The sequence below is a fragment of the Epinephelus lanceolatus genome, chromosome 22 (genome assembly GCF_041903045.1).
Source record: "Epinephelus lanceolatus isolate andai-2023 chromosome 22, ASM4190304v1, whole genome shotgun sequence".
In the NCBI taxonomy this organism is placed as follows: Eukaryota; Metazoa; Chordata; class Actinopteri; order Perciformes; family Serranidae; genus Epinephelus; species Epinephelus lanceolatus.
The window spans coordinates 19,659,564-19,678,615 of record NC_135755.1 but is presented as its reverse complement, the minus strand read 5'-3'; the positions used below and the strand labels follow the sequence as shown (position 1 = coordinate 19,678,615).

The following is a 19,052-nucleotide window of genomic DNA, read 5'->3' as shown; positions in this document are numbered from 1 at the left end:
AATCAAAGAATAAAAAATATGCCAAGGAGTTCAGTGGAATAAAGGAATCTATAATATTAATAAAAATAATAGTAATAAAAAAGGTACAGACAGATTATCAATAAAATTATTTAGACATATTTACGTATCTCTATGTGGGGTGGGAGGGTTGGGTTTTCTCTTTTCTTTTTGTTTTCTGTTTTGGATCTTTGTTGTTTTTAACCTCTGTGAGGCACTTTGTGTTACTGTTGTATGAAAAGTGCCATATAAATAAAGTTGATGTGATTTGATTTGATTTGAAAAAAAGATAAAAAAAAAAACATGTAGTAGAATAATAAAGAATTATAAAAAATAATTACAGAGAATTTAAAAGATAAAGGTAAAAAAAAAAAAAAGATTTTGATTACTTGTTAATTTTACAAGCAGGTGAAATACAACAACGCCCTGACAGCAACAGAGAAAATTCGCTTGCAAGAACATGTCCAAAAGAGGCCAAAATTCGTGTGGCTTTCTAGGATTTGCTGACTGCAAAAACTGGTCAAGTCATGTTGTGTCACTCCTGTGATTTTAGAGCAGATTTTAATAATGCTTTTTAGACCATTTTTGACCGTTTCTGTCAGACGGGACTGATGGAAAGGGAATTTAGTTTACAGATGTGAATTCTCTGATGCCCTTGCCTCACAATATCTACAGTATCTACATCAAATTTAAGATGTTCATCAAAAAAGGTACCTAAATATTTGTAAGAGGTAACCCTTTCCACATTGTCATTGTGAGTAATGCTTTCTTTGGCTGTGTCTCTGTTACACAGATCAGCAGACAGCCCTTTCAAACTTATCTACCCTCTCCTCAAAGCCAGACTCCATCGACAAAAACAGTAATTTTACCTCACTGAACACTGGAGATGCTGGTCTACTGCAGTTTCAATCATTTAGTTTGTTTGAGTTTTTGTGTGACTTTAGTATTTTAAGGGGTTAGTTCAGATTCAGCAAAGTCAAACAATAACACAAACAAACTACGGATAAAGGCAGTTGTAGACCAGCAGCTCCAGTGTTCAGTGAGGTAAAATTACTGTTTTTGTCAATGGAGTCTGGCTTTGAGGAGAGCATAAATATGTTTCAATGGATGGAAAATTTTCTCAGTTTTTGGATTCTTCGTTCACGGTGGAGCCATGCGACAAAAACAAAGTCTTCACAAATTCAACATAACATGGGGTGATTCACTGACATATAAATGGTCATCTTGGGGGGCGAAGTATTCCTTTAAAGTACTTAAAAACATCTCCAATTTGTGGTGAACCTCCTCCTTGTAGTCATTACTCAGCTAAATCTGACACACGCAGACATGACAATTGAGAGAGTGTATTCAAAGTTTCAAGTGGTTCAAAGACAACTTACTCAGAACATGGCATGGTAGCTAACACTGGAGTTTCTCGTAATCCTGCAATGACTCAGTGCCATCTGTAAAATGGGCGTCCACCTTTATCTGAACTGTTTCTGACTGGGTCTGGCACAGCTTACCAAGCATCAGCTTTACAGATAAAGCTGGTAAATGTCAAGCGGGTTCAACCCAAACACCTGGCATGCACACAACAGCTTGTAAACACACACACGCACACACAACTAGAAGAGTATATCCCAATCTCAGTGTGTGTGCCTAAAAGCACCCCAGGGCAGAAACCTGTCTCGAGTAATGACTCATGAAATACACAAGTCAGAGCACATAAATGTAAACATGTAGCGAAACAAGCTCAGTGTTTTTTTATGCTCTGAGGTCTGAGGTTACTTCTTCTCATTAATTACTGATGTATTTTGTGCCTGCTGACGGCCAGAAAGTGCTCACACATGCACAGACCCTCACAGGCTGCTGGGTCAAAGGTCAGGCGAGGCTACAGAGCCATCAATAACCCAGATTTTTCACAAATTTGCAAATTTCTATCGCTAATGTTCAGCAAGTCGGGCTGTTAACTGTAAACATCTGTCCGCAGTAAATAGGTGTGAGCAGCTGGCTGAGGTCAACAGTGCTGTGTACAAGTGGAGAAAAATGAGGTGTCCGTCTTGTAGCTCTCACATTTTTTGTACTAATAACATTTCTCTTCCACCCAATCCATCATATATCCCAATTTCCGAGGACAGATACACATTCATATGATTAATGCTCACTAATACTGATGTATTACGTGTTTCATTAAGTGGTGTCTCGATGGTACACTAAGGGTCATGGCTAGAATGAAATGACAGGCCATAAAGTTAGGATTGGAAAGTGGTGGATTTACTCAAGTACTGCACTACAATTCTAAAATACTTGTACTGGAGCATTCCCATTTTCTGCTTCTTCCTTCCTTTACTCGGTACACTGTGAGAAGTTGTGGATGGTACCAATAGAACCGTTCCCTACTGTCCCCAGTGTTGTTAACTCCTCTGTTGGTGTACCTAGCACACAGATCTGGCACTAAAAGGTGGAGCTGTGAACACTGTATTCTTAGATCAGTATCCAAGTAAAGTACCAGAGAGTTTCTTCCACCACTGATATGAGTGAAAAACACTGTTACTATTTATATACTATTCTTATTAAAACTAGCACATTGGCTGTTTTTAATAATAAGAATGGCACTGTATCTTTTCAATAGCCCATCTGAGTTTGTGTAATGTAACACATGTGCCGCTCTGTGTATGTATGTATTTATATGATGAGTGTTACTCCCTCTAAACTGAAGGTTTCTCCATTACGATGACAAATATGCCCAATTAGTCCCACCCCAGGAGTTCGGCTCTACGTCAGTCCTCACACATGTTTCTCAGCTCAGTGTAACTGAGCAGATTCCTTCACACCAGAACCAGTCTCCATCTGTTCCTTAACCCGGGGTCAGCAGAGCTGGCCGTACACACTTAATTTAATATCCAAAGTATATCGTTTAGGGATTAGAAATTATAGTCTGAATTATCACTGTTGAGATAAAAAGAAGTTTGGTTTGGTATTTGCTCGGCAGTAATGTGTTTATTTTACCTTCGTCTCTTTGTAATGTATGCAGATATCTGACATATTGTCAATCATTTTTGTCATCTTCAATAAAGCTACCTTTAAATGAATGTATTTAATCCAAACTTTAGTTTAGAAAAGGAGCAATCCCTTTGTGTGAGTGTGTGTGAGAGTTTCCTCCCAGAATAACCTACCTACTTTACCGGAGACTGGATTACCAATAGCAATACCAATACTCTTACGGAGGTTAGTTATAAATAACCAACAAAATAAGGGGGATTTCATCATAAACCCATAGAAATCAAGTAGGTTTTCTTTCTCCAAAACAGATATAAATGTACTGTACCTACTCTGAATTTCAGTAATCTAGTTTTAAGTATTTTTTTCCTTACCTTGGAGATGTATGCTTTGATGCCTTCGGCCAGTTTGATGCAGGACTCTCCGAAGAGCTGGGCCAGCTGGTCGGGGATGTCCTGGTCCTTATCCAGAGCGTTCAGTAAACTCAGGCACTTCAGCTCCTCTGTGACACCCTGGCTACGCACCTACAGAACAAACATAAAAACAATGATTAAACATTTTTACTGCCTTGTAGCAAAAATTGTCGATGTAAGATGTTTATAGCGTTGTTAGTCGGTATCCTTGGATTAATTATTCTATCAAGTGCTGAGCTGTCTGGCTTTCAAACTGATATGATATACCGTAAAACTACAATTAAAAGCCCAGTGTGACTATACATTTTGACAAATACAGGCCTGTCTCAATTAGAGGCCTGGTCTGGTTGCCAAGCAGTTCATTTTTATAGAAGTTCTTCGGATGTATACAACCAGGTTGTTGGCTACCAAAACATTATGTGTCCATTCCTTGATTACCCTGTAAGTTCTTTATATACCTTTCGTCCATAAGGGTCCTCAGATTCACAGCATTCACAGAGATTAAAAGAGCCAAATTTCAAGTTTGTGATCAGTTTTGCATTGTTACAGTGTCCCTTAAGGACAATCATGGCACAAAACATCAACAGAAGTGAAAAAAGCCTGTTAATTTATGAGCCAAATTAGATCAATTGCTGAATGGAACACCTTTAGATAAGACATATTGCTGTTCTTCTGCAAATATCACTATATAACAATTAAGAAGAAGAACAGATTTTGCTCTGATGATATCCACCGGGGTGGCATGGTCGCAGTGGTTACCATTGTCGCCTCACAGCAAGAGGGTTTCTAGTTTGAACCCAGGGTTTACTCCGTGTACTCCAGCTTCCTCCAACAGTCCAAAGACATGCAGGTTGACTGGTGACTCTAAATTGTCCGTAGGTGTGAATGTGAGTGTGAATGGTTGTCTGTCTCTATGTGTCAGCCCTGTGATAGTCTGGTGACCTGTCCAGGGTGTACCCTGTCTGTCGCCCAGTGTCAGCTGGGATAGGCTCCAGCCCCCCCACAACCCCTAACAGGATAGGCGGTTACGGATAATAAATAAATGAATGAATGATATCTGCCTGCTCCTTTTAGTTCATGCACGTCATTTATTCATTTTAAAACAAACTAGTAGTCCTCTAGTGTGCCATCAGTCTCTCTGCACTTCTCTCATACAGTGTGCTGCAGTATTTCTCAGTGCAACAACTCATTTTGCAGTCTGCTTCCTCCTGCATGAGTTTCTTATTTTCTCTGTTTTTCTTATTTGTTTTCTAGCAGCTTGTTCCTTTTGTCGCATCTGTTTACCTTTTCTGTCCATATTTTGCCATTTAGTCCTGGATTCGGTGCACATTTCCCAAAAGTAAAACGTGCTTTCACTCCCGCAGTGTAACCGCCCCAGGGGGAGACACTGTATCTTTGTCTTCAAGTTAGTTGTCGAAAGAAAATGAAAGAAAGGAAACACACTGTGGAAACGGGGAGTGAAAGAAGCTGAGACCAAAATGCAACCAAAATGTTTTGGCACGCAGACTGCTGGCTCTGGCAGCTGTAACACAAGTTCTTATGTAACACCGAGCACATGCAAAGTCTAAGAGAAGAGTTTCTCCAGGAAATACACTCACATGCTGTGCATCCATATCGAGACGTCTAATAAGAGACAATTACATCCACAATTCCTCTGGGGCGAAGGGGAAATTGTGTTGCTTCCCTTTTGCTCACCCTCCTGTTTGGCAGCGACTTCCATCTGACTTAAGAAATGTTTTCATGTAATTTTGGGGCAGCTCGGGTCGAAAAAAACATCTTTGGGAACTGAAAAGTAGACCGAGGCTTCATGTAGCTCAGTAATGTGGGTGTAAGTGTGTGTGTACCCTTCAGGGAGGTTGTAGCGTCACGGTCTGAAAGACCTGCTAATGACTCCATAACAAGCACTGATGAGGAGGGAGAGATTACTGAGCTGCACTCCTTCACCCCTCGACTTTGTTTTTATTAATTTATTTCTGCTTGACCTCCGCTTTCTAATGAAACCTGGTTCTTTTGTCTCTCCTCCTTTTCTTTCCTTCTCTTTACTTCCTTTGTTTCGGTGATACTGTTCATGACTCCCTGTTACCAGTAAAGATAGCAGTGTGTCATTGTGTGTGTCTAAGTGTGTATGCAAATTAGTTTAAACCGAGCGAGAAGGACAGGGCGCTTACGGGAAAAACTGGGTTTCGTGGAAAAGAATGGGGCCACATCTCAACCATCTCGACGTGTCCTGACAAGGATGACTCATGTCTTTAATGGCTTCACATGCATGGCCCAAATATCATAATGAGTCTAATTAGACACACATGTAATCTTTCCAGTCGCTGCATAATTTGGTTACAAGCTTCCACCTAGTTGAGGTCAAAGTGAAATGTCAGATAAGGTCAAATATACAACGTGAGTCAAGATGAGGGAGAGGCGTCCCTTACTGCCTATCTGAACTGAACTCTCCTCGCTCCAAAAATCTAGAAATAATCTGACATGTCATAAAACTAAACTGTATATGATCCTTTCCAACAAAAACAATGACAGACAAAAGATGTAACCATAAAAATGTTTGAAAAGTTTTCTTACAGTATGAAGATTTGATCTATTTCTTCCTGGCAGCAGGAACATTTCTACAGCTGGGATCATGAACTTAAGTTGGGAAAACATTTCACATTTAAATCTTATTTTAGTGTGGATGGAACTATCTTCTCCATAATATTATATCTGATTTGAAATCTTATTACAGTTATGTTTTCGGTTCAGTCTGTTTGTTTACTGGCTTAATTTTTTATGAAACTCGGTGAAAGGGTGCAGCATGGGCCCAGGAAAATCCAATACATATTGAAGATGATCTGAATCACGAGGCAGATACACAAATTATTTTTCGTTTTCATTTTTAAATAAGAATCATAAAACAAAAACACAACATTACAGGACGGGGCAGTTGGCCTTGACAGAGGTCTGCGCCCTCCGAGTGCACTGCTGGTTCTAATAAAGGACGAATGGTGTTAGCATGGCCAAATTATAAGACAGTGGACCCCAGGCACAGATATGCAAAAAGCTCCACCACCTCTCCTATACAGGAGCAAGACACACAGACTTTGTGGTGGTTTTGCCTCTATATTTGTTGTTTTGTGTCTCTCTGTGGTCGTTTTGTGTCTCTTTTTAGTTGCTTTGTGTCTTTGTGGTTGTTTTGAGTCTCTTCCTGGTTGGTACATGATCAGTTGAGTGACAATTTGCACATGAAGGACAGGAGGGCCCCCTTACACTTTGGGCCCCTGGGCCTTTGCCCTGTAGGTCCATTTAGTTATCCATTGGTGTAATCTGTATTACATATTGGGATTTGGGTTTTTCTTTTAAGTAATGATACATAATATGTATCATGACTTTTTTTTCACCACAGTATTGTGACAATATTGTATCGTGGGGCCTTTAGCGATTCCCTGCCTGAGTAGATGTTAGCCCTTGTCACACAGCAATCGAACTATCGAGCCGCGATGAAGTCTCTTTCTCATGCCACCTTTGCATTTTTGTACAGAACCACACAACAGCGGCAGTGTGTGATTTCCGACAGCATGCCAGTATTGCTGAAGCAAAAGAGTCGCAATGGGCATGACATATAACTCCACAGCGTCTACCTCTAGCATGACAAATAAGATGTGGTTAGCAGCACCTTCTAAACAGTAACAATGTGGCATTAACATGGCATCAACAGTTACTTATCGTCTCTGTTATATGGCAGCTGATCTTGTCCTCTGCTCGGAGGGTAAGAAGCTCCTGGATCTCATTGTTATCTCAGTTTGTGTTCTTCTTCTTTGAGTTAGCTGCTAACTGCTATCAGCTCCTTTTTAAATCTCCCAGTGGGCTGCACGCATAATATAAAAACGTCACACCCACGCTGCCCGTCCTGCTGGCTTTACCGTTTTAACAGACGTCATTTCGGTGCTGTTACTACCTCTGATGCCAGCTTGATGGCGAGACAACTCTGCACCCCTACTCTGCAATTGTACCTTTTATACAGAACAGTGAGGCGGCATACCGGTGCGAAATCCCCGCCTTGAAGAGGCAGTGTTAAAGGGGTTATAAACAGCTCACTCTAAGGTAATAAGAACACAGTGAGTCTTATTTTTGGGTGATTATAAACCAAAGAAACCACAGTTATGAACATTATGTACTGTTTCTGCCAATATATGTCCCCAAATCCTACATACTGGACCTGTAACACATAATATTTGGCTATTATTACTGATGTTTAAGTAGCATTTTCTTGTGCTTCTGGTCAGGGTGAAGCTGATTGTAACCACTTTATATACTGTTGGGTAGTTTAAGCATCATATTGTATAAGCTAATGATGTTTTGGGTGCACAGTTTAATCTGAAACAAGAGAGGAGTAAAGTAAAAAGTGTCACACAAGTTCTCAAGTGAAATACCTCAAAGTATTTGTCTAAATATATTCAGTTACTTTCCATTACTGCCAAAGACTAAACTAAAACCTCCCTATACTTGTCATTGTCTTTCAGTTTTGCGATGAGAGAGAGAGAGAGGGAAGCTCAGCAGGTCATAATAGTTCATCTACATACAATCAGAACACATCCTAACAAAAACTGCTGACTGTGGCGTCTGGACAGAGACAGTTTGTCTATTGCGAGGTGGCTTGTGATTGTGATGACAGCTACCACTGGCAGAAGTATTGGGGAGGTTCACACATGGATGAGTGGATCTGAGCCCGTTCACAGCAGCAAATGCAGTGAAAATAGGCTTCATTTCTTCCCGGCGCCTCTTCCAAAACACACTCCCTGCTTTGGTGGTTGTGGTTGAAGGATTAATTGTTATTGAGGAGTGTCTTTTGTATGTGAGAATGAAAGGTTAGGCTTTATAGGGCATTCGTGTGTGTGTGTGCATGAGTGTCCATTAAGTTTTGACAGGGTGGGTAGGGAGTGTTTCATCCATGTTAGTGAGGAGATAAAGCCCATACACATCACTGCACTGAGCTAAAAACAAGATTAGGAGACAACGTTCTGCTCCATTAGTACATGGAGACAAGGCCAGAGGCTAAACCCAGCTATGCAGAGAAACATTATCATCCCGTTGATACTCTTTCTTTTCTCAGGGTTTAGGCTGCACAAAGAAACATCTCCCAAAAGGTTTTGAGAGATAGTTTAACTTCCAAAAGTTGTACATTTTGTTTGGATTTGTTGCTGGTTAGGATCCAGTTTTTTGTTTTTTCCTGCCAGTGACAAAAAAAGTCATTCAAATAAAATAATTTAATTCCAGTTGCATGAGAACATTCGGATATTGCTGAAAAGAAGCAAACATGATTAGCAAATACCACGTGTTAAATGAACTCCCACATATCTGAACTAACTGGACAGGACTATTTTAGCTCTATAATTTTGATTTAATTAGCTGTTCTTGTAAACAGGACTAAGAGTTCACGGTCATGCCAACAGCTCTGAGCTAAAGTCCTATGACAACATGCTAACATACTGATTTTAAGCAGATATGATGTTTGCCATGTTTGCCTTATTAGTTTAGCATGTTAGCATGCTAGCATTTGCGAATTGGCACTAAACACAAACGTTTTGTAGCTAATTTGTGTTTGAAATGTCAGAGGATCGTCAAAAGTTATTAGAATTCATCCTGATGGAAACAGGAATGTTGTTACTAAATTTTAGTGGCAATCCAAGAGTTGTTGAGACATTTTGCTCAAAACTACAAATATTAAATGAATACTTTAACCCCTAAATGACCATTTGTATATCAATAACTTCTCTCGTGTTACACTGAAGTGATGATGAAAACTTTGAACAAAGAATCCAAAAACAGAGAACATTTTTGACTAATTGAAGTCAAAGGTGAAGTCAGACTTCAAAGTCAGGAACCAATACTTTCTCACTCCAACCGCGTCACATATCGACGTTTGGTCCTGGACTTTCCACGTCCAGATACAACTTGCAAGGTACCAAGGGTGCATTGGTTGTTGATGTTCTGGGACGCTGTGTCAAGTTCTGCCTGTTACATGTATTGTCGTCTTTCAAAATACACTTACGGTTTCACAGGAAATTTACCATTTACATACAATCTCTTTCAAAATAAATGCACTACTACCGCAAATTGACTTTTTTTTCCTTCAACAAACGCATGTGGTTACGTTTTGCAAACACACACACGCATAGTTGGGTTTAGGCAACAAAAGCACATGGTTGGGTTTCGGAAAAAGGAACAGGGTTTGGCTTTACAATCTTATGGGAAGTGAACACCGCTCTCCTGGGTGAAAGTTGGTGGTTGTTGGACCAATCTACCATCCCTCCTACACGCCCTACTCAGAACTGCGCTGCTATTTTGTTCTTGTCCAAAAGTCATTATGTCGATGTGCAAGGACGGCTTTATTTCTTCGGTGTCTGATGCCAGAAGTCACTGCCAATGCAAGTGCCGGAATTCGACGACTTCGGAGTGAGACCGGGCTGCAGGAGCTGCTGGTCTACTGTTGCCTTGAACAGTAGTTTATGTCATTGTGTGACTTTAGTGTTTTAAAGAGTTACCTCAGTTTACAAACATTACATAATGACACAAACAGCTCCAGTGTTCAGCAAGGTAAAATTACTACTTTTGATAAAGGAGTCTGGCTCTGAAGAGAGCATCGATAAGTTTCACTTTCAGTTCAGTTCCCTGTTGGAAAGGTCTGTCTGTTAAGGAAGTACTGAGCGTACAACTGGATAAATGAGAGTTGGACTATACTGCACGAGTTGTGTGACAGTTTGTAAATGGATGTTTTGATATAGTTTTGCTTTTACTTCGATTCATCAAGAGTTTTCTCAGTTCTTTGGGATTCTTTGTTTACTGGAGACATGCAGGAAAACAGGAAAGTGTTTTCATGACATGGTAGACCAGCAGCTCCTGCACCCTGGTCTCACTCCAAAGTTCTCAAAATCCGGTATTTGTATTGGCAGTGACACCAAAGAAATAAAGCCGTCCTTGCACGTTGACATAATGACTTTAAATGTCACACAGGAAGAGTAACAGATGGTCATGGGGGTGAAGTATTCCTTTAACCTTGTGGTGGCGCTAGACGAAAAGGAGAGTTACTTAAGTCATTAGGATTCATCCTCTTGGCACCCTGGACACGTGTACCAAATTTAATGTAATCCATCCAATAGCTGCTGACATATTTAAGTTTAAACTGAAATAGGAGGCAAACCGACACACAGACATCACCTTCCCTAAAGCCAAACAGACTGTTTGAGTTTTATCATGCTGAACCTACTCCTGAGAGAGTTATGGCTAACAGAAACATGTCAAAGTGCATTTAGTTTAGCCTCTCTCTGCAGTTGTTTCTGCTTCAGTAGTGATGTACATCAAAAAGTCTGGTGTCTTGCCCAAACTGGATGCAAGCACAACCGCAGAGCCAAGATGGTTCTTCCCTCTTCTAAATTTGGTCTTTTCTTTCATTATTTATCTACCAAACCCTGAGGGTCAAATTCCACATCTTCTATGCAGTTAGCCTTGTCGCATTTCGTTGCATCGTCCTTTCATTGCTTTGAAAAATAAGGCCAAGGCACAAAAGCAGATCCTCATATAAGTGATTATATCAGTTACTCGTTGTGTTTTTGGTTTCGTGAAGCTGTTGGAGAGCAGAGAGCAAAGTGTGAGAGATTCTGTAGGCCAGTAGAGACATGTAAACCTCCAGAGATGGGGGACTCGACATCATTTTCATGCCCTGGGAGCATGCAACTGGAACTGCTCCACAGGTTTTAAACATCAACAGTTATAGGATAACCATCCCCCTCTCCTGAGTGGTCCTTTGACAGCAGTTTGTCTTTGCCAAGTCCTGACTCCACTCCCGAAATTGCAAAACTGGCCCCTTAAGCTACAGAATCATATCAAGAAAACGTTACACCCCAATGATTCAACAATAAAAAAAATCAATAAACTACAGCCCAGCCTTGGCTGTTAGATTCAAAGACATTGTGTTTTATAGAGATTACTTTTGACAAAGATTAATTACTTTAAATTCCCAAACAGAAGTCTTCAGAGGAATCGTAATCTTACTAGTAGCCCATAATCGGCTTTGCAGTTGTGCTGTTTTTCCTTTAAAACAACATACTTCTCTCTTCACAAAGGGCATATATCCTTTTTTGGCAAGTAACTCTTAAATTCTCGTCTCTGTAACTTGTCCCCAGAGCGGCGTATTTTCTCCGTGTGTTGACATCGATGACCTTTGCTTGGCTCTTGAGCAACAAGTCCGTCGGGCCGGTTCAGCTTCCAAATGGAGGCTAACACATGCTAAAAACATTCAGCAACACACAAGATCTGACGCAACTCTCTGCTGTGTTGTTAAACTAGACTGATTGCCTGTGTATGATTTTGGCTCAGATGTCAGAAGAAAAGAGGAGTGTGATTGTAAATAAGATTTTTAGTGGACATTACTTGTGAAAAATTTTTTTTTTCAAAGTATCTGTCTTACAGTCATGTCTTTTATTCACTGACAGAACAGCAGAGCTTTCAGATGATTTCATAGGCAGCCATGTTGGTGGTCTCTGAGGTGAAACAGCTGGCTGAATGTACGTTTTATTGGTCTTTATACCTCAACAATAAGACTGAGTTTCATAATCTTACACAACAACTATACGACTGTTCCAAAACACTTTCTGGTGTGCCATTGATAAGGTCAGGGAAAGATCGTCGTCATGGTTAAAAGAAACCAGCCCTGACTTTTGTTGGCAGACATGATGTGGACTGTGGAAGTCGCGCACATACTGTACTATATCCAACCATATCTAATCTCTCTGTAAAGGTATAGTTCAGATTTTTGAAGTGGGGTTGTATGACATACTTATCCATAGTAAGTGTATTACCTATAGTAGATATCAAATGGCACAACCTCAGTTTGGAGAAGCAGGCAGGTGTACCGACACAGAAGCTAAGCAATGTACTGCTGTAGATGGGGGCAGCAGCAAAATGTATTTTAGCCACCTAAAAAAATTATTATCGGTTTAAGTGTACGCTATATATGGAATATTTTCATGTCTTTACCTTGCTGTCAGACGGCCCTTTCAGACAGGGAACTGAACTGAAACTGAAACTTGACCATGCTCTCTTCAAAGCCACCAAACTCCATTAACAAAAGCAGTAATTTTACCTGCAGAACATGGGAGCTGCTGGTCTCTTGCTGCCTCAATCGGTTCGTTTATTTGTGGTATTGTGTGACTGCAGAATCCAGACTAACACCTAAAAACACCAAAGTCAGACAGTAACACAAACAAACTAGGAGATTTTCTCGCTGGACTTTGAGACTTTTCAGACCCTCTTTGGGATTTAGCCACTTGCTGCTGCACATATAAACTCAGTCAGCGGGTAGCAACACAACCTCTCACTCTCTTCCTCTTGTGAGCTCATCGGCTTTGCATAGTCGTGGTTCGTTAGCTGCCATTCACTTTCCTTAAAGCAAAGTAAAACCGAAATTCAGGCCACCAAAGAGTGCGTGGCAAGTATTTGTAGTAGACAATGTTTCACAAAGTTTGTAACGTTTCCCCTAAAACTTTCTGGTATTCATACATTGCACTAACACCACATTTACATCTGAAAAGTCTGCTTTCTTGCCAGATTGTTTTGCAATGAAACTGCAGAGCTGCTTCAGCCAAAAGAGCGAAAAATTAGACTGTTATTTTTGGGCTTTGAACCCAAACTTTAATCATTTATAGCTAACTACTGCTCTCCAAATACAAGAGCTAAACTGGGATGGTCCCCGTTAGTCTCATCAGCGCGGCAACAAAAGGAAACACTTTTGAGTGATCCGCGCACTTAATTTATCCCTTCCCTTCTTTCAGCCAGAGGACATGTTTTCTCTCATGGCCGTCCACACTGAAGTGGATGACTGGGCTCCAGAGAGAGGAAGGGTCCAGGCTGACAGAGCTCCTGTGATCCTGATGCCGGCTCTCTCAGGAAGCAGTGAACAATGCTTCACTGTTCCCTCCCCTGTGTGACTGTATGTGTGTGTGCATGCACATATATTATGTGTGTGTATCTGTGTGTGTGGCCTGCCCTGCAATAGAGTGTGTGTGTGTGTGTGCGTGTTTGGCTGGCCCTCACTGGACACCAAACCCTGAAAAAGAATATCTCAGAGGGCCACTTGGAAACCCGGCTACAATTTTGTGTGTGTATCTGTGTGTGTGTGATTGTGTGTGTGCTGGTCTGGGAGTTCCTTGGCAGTCCAGAACTCTCATTTGAAGGGATTAGGAAGAGGAGAAGGTGGCCACGTAACTCAAATCCAGCAGGCCAGAGGTCTGGACCACGAGTGTGTGTGTGTGTGTGTGTGTGTGTGTGTGTGTGTGTGTATGTGAGTGTTGGGGGATGAACAGCAGACACGGAGGGAAAGAAAGGAGAGAGCTGGCTGTATTTCAGAATACTTTCTCTGCTTTGTGATGAAACTGACAAGACAGGAGAGCAGGGGTGGAATAACAGCTGAGACCTCGCTAGCAGTGGCACTGCACATAAATCGGTTTAACCAAACACAGAGGCAGGGAGATACACAAGTGCAGGAGTGAAATAAAACATGCTGAACGTACAGCACGGTGGAACCAGCTTCATCATGTTGAGTTACACCTCACAGCTCATGCCTCACTGTCTGTGTAAGCAGTACAGGAGAAGGGGAGAAGGGTAAAGAAAAGAAGGTTCATACCACGGGGACAAATTCTGACTGCATTTTTAAGTCCTGACAAAAACGTATTTGCTCACAATTTGGAGTTCTTAACTGAGTAAATAATGTCTGGTAATGTATGTGCTCTTGTTACATCGTAGCATCTGTAGAGGTGCAGCCCAGGCCCACACACATACGTGAGATGGCTGCCAAGCAGCACACCGATATTCGAGGCGGGTATTTTAACGACACATCTGGACATTTCCAGGCATTTTTAATGTGACAAAACTGAGTATTATTTAGTTTAATGGCATATCAGGACATCGTCAATATGGTTTGTTGCGACAAATCCAGATATTTTATGTGACACATTTCCAGCTGTGTTAATTGACACAATACCAGGTACTTTTTAAACGACACATTTGGACATTTCCAGCTGTGTTTGTGGCGACCAAACCAGGTAGTTTAAGCCAAAACATCACGTGACAACTTGTCAAGATGACTGCCAAGCATCAGACAGCAGCAGACCAATGTTCGAGGCCAACAAACAACAAAAGCGAGTATTTTAACGACACATCGGGACATTTCCAGCCATTTGTAATGTGATGACACACACATTTCTTGCTATGTTTGGGGCAACCAAACCAGATATTTTTTAACAACACATCATCACATCTTCAATAATGTTTGTTGAGATGTAGCCAGATATTTTTTGTGACATATTTCCAGCTGTGTTTGCTTCAACAAAACCAGGTATTCTTTAAATGACACATCTGGACATTTCCAGCTGTGTTGGTGGCAGGTATTTTAAGCCAAAACATGGTGTGCCAGCTAGACAAGATGGCTGCCGAGTGACAGACAGCAGCAGACCACTGTTCAAGACCAACAAACAACAAAGGCGGGTATTTTTAATGATGTGTCAGGACATTTCCAGCTGTGTCTGTTGCAACCAAACTGGGTGTTTTTTAATGGTACGTCGCGACATCTTCAATCATGTTTGTTGTGACAAAGCCAGACATTTCAAGCCAAAACATAACCCTTACCATGTGGTTTTTGTGCTGAAAACAAACCACAGCATTGCCGGAACATAAAATTGAAAACTGAAATGTAAAGAAACAAAGTTTAAACATATCTGCTGCATATGAAGCGTACAAATGGTTTGGTCTGTGGTTTGCAACAACATACAATGCCATCATTTACTCCAGCGATTAGGCTCAGAAGTGCACAGTGCAAACTAGAACCAGGGATGCACTCCCGAATCTACCACCCACTTGTGTTGTATATGGCTCTTTGTTTCTTACGAACCACAGCCAGCCTGCTAAACAACAAAGCTCCTCCGTGGTGATTTTTAACAGCACTTCTGTCACTAATAAAATGTTACCTTAATCATTGTTCTCTGAGCTGTTCTCCTTTAATGAGCAAGTGTGCTGGTCCCGATTAAATGAACATAAAATTAGATGACATAAAATAAAATGAGTTTGGTGCATGAGGTGTTTAGAAAACAACCCCCCAACAAAGTGCAGGAAATGCTAAAGTCTTGCATGGCTAACACCCGAACAGCCTAATGAGGTATTATATGTATAATTGACATCTGTTGACACATAGACAGCTAGCTACATCCATGAAAATGACTTGCAAATGGTGACCAGAATAGACGAAATAGATGAAACTGTACAGATTATTGTACAACTGACTCAGAAATAACAACCCTGCATATTTCTTCAATCACTGTGACAAACATATTAACTGCTCCAAGCTTTCAGCAGCCTGCGAGTTGCAAAATAAGGCCCACTCCCACACGGAAATCAGTAAACATGAACACGATGCCAGGTTGAATTAACGTCATGAAATTAAACAACAGCTCGGTCTGATCATTAAGCCCCAAACTATGCAAAATAAAAAATAAGTGCACCACATGTTACCACTTTAGAAGCTGCCACAGGTTTCCTAACATGTAGTGATTATCATTTATGTGAAACATGTATGCTGAACAGATTTAGTTAAAGTCATACAGTCATAAACACCGAAACATTGTATTTGTTATGAAGTGGGTGTGCTGGTAAAATTTATGACCTTTGCACTTAAGCTGCAACTGTTAAGACGAGACTTCGGCGAGTCTGTTTGGCTCTTTGTCTGCACTCTTTTTTTGAAATCTGCCTCGAAGCAATCGTTAAAAAGTGCACTGCGTGAAGTTTGTCTCACCTGAACCAGAGGACTGGCACGTCTGCATGAACACACAAGCTTCTGGTAATTGTGTGGGGTACATGTGCGAGGGTGAGAATGAGTGCTTTTGAGTTTTTATTTGAAGACGTGTGAGTTTATGTACTTGCTTTTAAATGTGCGTGCAGTGGGATTATAGTCCTGATTTGTTAAGGTATTTAATGTAAAAGCATGTGAGTCTTACCCAGTTTATCATCCCTTCAGGGCTCCGGCGTATCTGGCAGAGAGCCAGCGCCATGCCGACATTGATTTATTCATTAAAGCCGTCCGATTCATCCCCGATATACTTTTAATGATCAACAGCTTTCTCGGCGATCCATCAATTTAAAGAGCAATAAGGTCGGGAAACTTTTTTCACCGCCAACCATAAACAAAGGTATTTACAAGGAAAAAGCAAAGGGCCATTTTGATTATGAACAGTGGATAAACTGTGAGTGTCTACCTCACTTCACGTTGCGGGCCAAGTTTTTGTCTGCACTGAGAAAGACGGACACTCCCCCACGAAAGGCCTGCCAGAGCCCAGCACACATACAGAACAGCTTTCAGGGGAGTATTTTTGAAAATCCGAGCCAAAGGCGCAATCATTAGAGGATTGGGGAACAGAACCCACCATTTTTAACATGAGTTCATGAAACCACATGCGTCCTGGCCTGGCCTCACATGCCAGCATCGGTTTGCTTCAAGGAGCCACACTGCAGACAATGACAGAGACATTATCAAATGAAAAATGTGTACCAGCGTAACTAATAACAGTGCGTACTGTGGGTTTAACTTGTTATACTCCTCACTAGTGATTGCTTGTGACACAGAACTTAAAGGTCCAGTGTGTAGGATTTAAGGGGATGTATTAGCAGAAATGGAATGTGGTTTTTTTTTAGCATATAATCATCTGAAAATAAGAATGCGTTTTCATTACTTTAGAATGAGCCTTTTAGGGCCAATCCCAATTCTCTTCCCTTAACCTTACCCCTTGGTTTCAAGTGCACTCACCACTCTAGACCCCCCTCAATGACGAAGGGGTAGTGTTGAGAGGTAGGGAATTTTACCTACGAATTGGGACGCCACTTCATGCAAATTAGCGTAACAGACGTGTTCACCTACACCACGCGCATCGTCGACGTAGACTTCTTGCAGTCATTTCCAAAATGCCGGCTCCAGTGGTTGTGTTGCCTATTTTGTTGGCTGTCTTCATCCTTCTTCGTTTAAGAAATCAACGGAGAAGAAAAGCGGCAAATAGAAGACGCCTTCGAAAACATTTTCGCAGTTTCGCAATGCATCCTGGGAAATTCCATCTTCCCCTCAGTTGATTTTTTTTTTTTTTTAACGTGAAACTGCTTTATTCAGTGGTTTTACGGGTTTTAATCACCAGGTCCGTTTGATTTGGAGCGGAGGAGACCTAAGGTGAAATAAGGTGAGCACACATTAGAAGGTGCTGGGATAGCAGCCTGTCTGAAACATGCCAAAAAGCATTGGAAAAACACTGATTTGTAATGTGAAACTGCTTTATTCTGTGTTTATACAGATTGTAATCAGCTGGTTTGTTTGTTTTGAAGAGGAAGAGACCTCTTCAGCTCCCGGTAAAAACTTCCCAAACAACAAACACTGAAGGAATTCTGAGCTGAAGAAGTTTCAGCTGGTCGCAATCTGCAGTCCTCACCACGAGATAACACTTAATCCCCCTTAATCTTACACGCTGTTCTTTTAAATCTGAATGTACTCTCCTGCTCTGGATTGTAAACACAGATGTGTTGAAAAAATGACACTGAATAGAAAGGCTTGGGAAATTTATACTTAAATCGCTGTTGATTGTGAAACACGAGGACGTCCCGGCCCTGGCCTACAGGTGATTATAAACCAAAACTGATCCTCAGCTTCCGAGCTCAACCTCCTCTTTCCTCTCTCCTCAATGGCTCACTTGTCTTTCCTTGAAACGCCAGTCATCTGGGAACGTATGTTTGGTCTTTGTAAATTTCCCCAGATAACCGCAGCAGGTGAAGGTCGAGACCATACTTCCAAATAACACTCTTCAGATGAGTTAAGTAAAAAGTGAAACAGCTTTGGAATAACTGCTCTGTGGCTGATTTTGATTCCTGCCGCAGGACAGAACAGACTAAGGGGATGATGAAGACATGATGATTGCCATTAAATTTCAATCACATCCCTGCCAGAAACTCACCGATTCGAGACTGCCTTTCCCTCGCAATGACCTCACTCGCTTTGAACTTTGATTTCTGCTCCTCTGACATTAATGAAAAATGATCGCTTTATACACACAACCTTCAGAAGGCTGCTCTGATTGCAGCGCTTAAAGGCAATTTCAAAATGAGGAGGGAGGTCTTTCAATCAGCGGGCACAATTAAAAAAAACTTTAACACAACGCTCAAACTTCAAAAGCACATGCAGATACCATGAGTATAACAGGGCTTCGCTTCCACAGCATCCATATGTCTCTCAGCATTTACACAGTTACACAGCGTTTTACTGCTGCACACTTGAGCGGTGGTTGCAGCTGTAGCCAGAGGTAAAGCCCTTGTTGGGTGAGTTGTTCGAACTTGTCGGTGCTGGGAAAGACAAAAACAGACGTTCCCTGAAAATGGATCTACTTTGGAACTGATTTATATCTCAACTTCAAAACAAAGACAGAATACACGTCGAGAGAAATGTACTCAAATCTTAGAAGCCCACATTAAATACACTGAACAAATATATAACACATTTGGAGTGCAAATTAAAGATCTAAGACTTTTTGTGCACACAAATAGGCTTATTTATCAAATTTTATGTTAAACTCTATCTGTGTTGGTGAGCAAGGTAATCTATCC

At 41.1% G+C, this 19,052-nt stretch overlaps 1 protein-coding gene across 1 annotated transcript in view; it reads right to left on the bottom strand.

Annotated features, from left to right (window-relative positions):
• Positions 1 to 19,052, bottom strand: part of tnfsf10l (TNF superfamily member 10, like) — an 83,960-nt gene that overhangs the window by 39,480 nt on the left and 25,428 nt on the right. Inside the window, exon 2 of the mRNA XM_033609766.2 lies at positions 3,351 to 3,500. Coding sequence (XP_033465657.1) covers positions 3,351 to 3,500 — 150 coding nt within the window. The remainder of the gene's footprint in view (positions 1 to 3,350; positions 3,501 to 19,052) is intronic.